The sequence below is a fragment of the Antrostomus carolinensis genome, unplaced genomic scaffold (assembly GCF_000700745.2).
Source record: "Antrostomus carolinensis isolate BGI_N321 unplaced genomic scaffold, ASM70074v2 scaffold24036, whole genome shotgun sequence".
Classification (NCBI taxonomy): Eukaryota; Metazoa; Chordata; class Aves; order Caprimulgiformes; family Caprimulgidae; genus Antrostomus; species Antrostomus carolinensis.
The window spans coordinates 386-1,775 of record NW_010324267.1 but is presented as its reverse complement, the minus strand read 5'-3'; the positions used below and the strand labels follow the sequence as shown (position 1 = coordinate 1,775).

General features: G+C 60.5%; 1 protein-coding gene across 1 annotated transcript in view; it reads right to left on the bottom strand.

Annotated features, from left to right (window-relative positions):
- Positions 1-1,390, bottom strand: part of RNPEP (arginyl aminopeptidase) — a gene marked incomplete at its 5' end in the record, with an annotated part of 3,883 nt that overhangs the window by 2,220 nt on the left and 273 nt on the right. The window contains 2 exons of the mRNA XM_029085680.1: positions 7-119; positions 1,083-1,191. Of these exons, the coding sequence (XP_028941513.1) occupies positions 7-119; positions 1,083-1,191 (222 nt within the window). The remainder of the gene's footprint in view (positions 1-6; positions 120-1,082; positions 1,192-1,390) is intronic.

The following is a 1,390-nucleotide window of genomic DNA, read 5'->3' as shown; positions in this document are numbered from 1 at the left end:
ATCGGCTGCCCGGACCTCTGCCAGCTCATCTGCTGGCTTCATCAGCTGCTCCCCCGGCAAGAGGTCGGGCAGGAAGGGCGGCCAGCCCGGCGTGTTCAGCCAGCGGTCGAACTCGAAGCCTGTGGCGAGGAAAGGAGGGAGGAAGAGCTGGGATGGGCTTTCTGAATGCCGGGTGCTGCTGCCCAGACATCCCACTGCCTTCTCCAAGGGCATCCCCAGCACCAGCAAACCTGCCGGGGATGGCGACGAGCAGAGACTAACGGGGTGAGGCTGTTCAGCCACCCTGGGCTCCGCGTGTGCTTGTGCAGTAACAGCCCCACCGCTGCCAGTGAGATGAGCCAGCTCCGGCATGGAAAGCTCCTGCCAAGCCTGGGTCTCTGCAGCAAGGCCGAGCTGAGCCTGGGGCACCAGCTGAGCCTGATCCCAGTACACACCAGTGGCTCTACCAGCAAATGCTCATATCCTTGTGCTCAGTTGTCCATGGAGAAACCCAAACAGGAGGGAGAGTGACTTTTTCCACGGGCAGATGGTGACAGGAAAAGGGGAAATGGTTTTAAACTAAGAGAGGGGAGATTTAGGTTGGATATTGGGAGGAAATTTTTCACCCAGAGGGTGGTGAGACAGTGTCCCAGGTTGTCCAGAGAAGCTGTGGCTGCTCCTCCCTGGAAGTGTTGAAGGCCAGGCTGGATGAGGCTTTGAGCAACCTGGTCCAGTGGAAGGTGTCCCTGCTGCTGGCAGGGGGGGGTGAGACTGGATGCGCTTTAAGGTCCCTTCCACCCCAAACCAGTCTGGGATTCTGTGACTCTATAAAACAGCACCTGAGCACAGAGCATGGACTGGATGGAAAAAAACTGGGCTAAGCAGGTGCACACCTGAGCCCAGGTTAGTGCCTGACCCTGGGCCAGCCAGCGCTGCGCTGCCTCCATCAGAGCTGAAGCCAGTAGTGGCAGCAGCATCTCCAGTAAAACCCACAAACCAACATGCACAGGGTCTGCGCGGGACATGGGACGGCTCCAATGCCCCCAGGGTCCTGGTTTGCAGACAGTGCCCCAGTCCCCTGGCCAAGACGGCTCCTTGCTGACCTGGGATGGAGTCCACGCCTTTCTCCTTCAGCTCCGGGAAATACTCCAGGAAGAAACCAAGGGCATCATCTGCTGTGATGCTCTGGAACTTGAACCGGTTCACGTAGGCCTGCGGGGACGGCCGGGGCGTGATGCCACACATGCCCACCCCCAGCAGTGCTGCCCAGCCCACCCCGTCCTCCATCTCACGGGGATTAGCACTGCTGAGCCCACACCAGCCCCCGTTTCCCCTGCTCCAGGGGCTGCCCAGCCCCTCACATCCCCCGAGACACCTCTGCGCGTTGCCAGCACAGGGCCAAGCTCTGCCC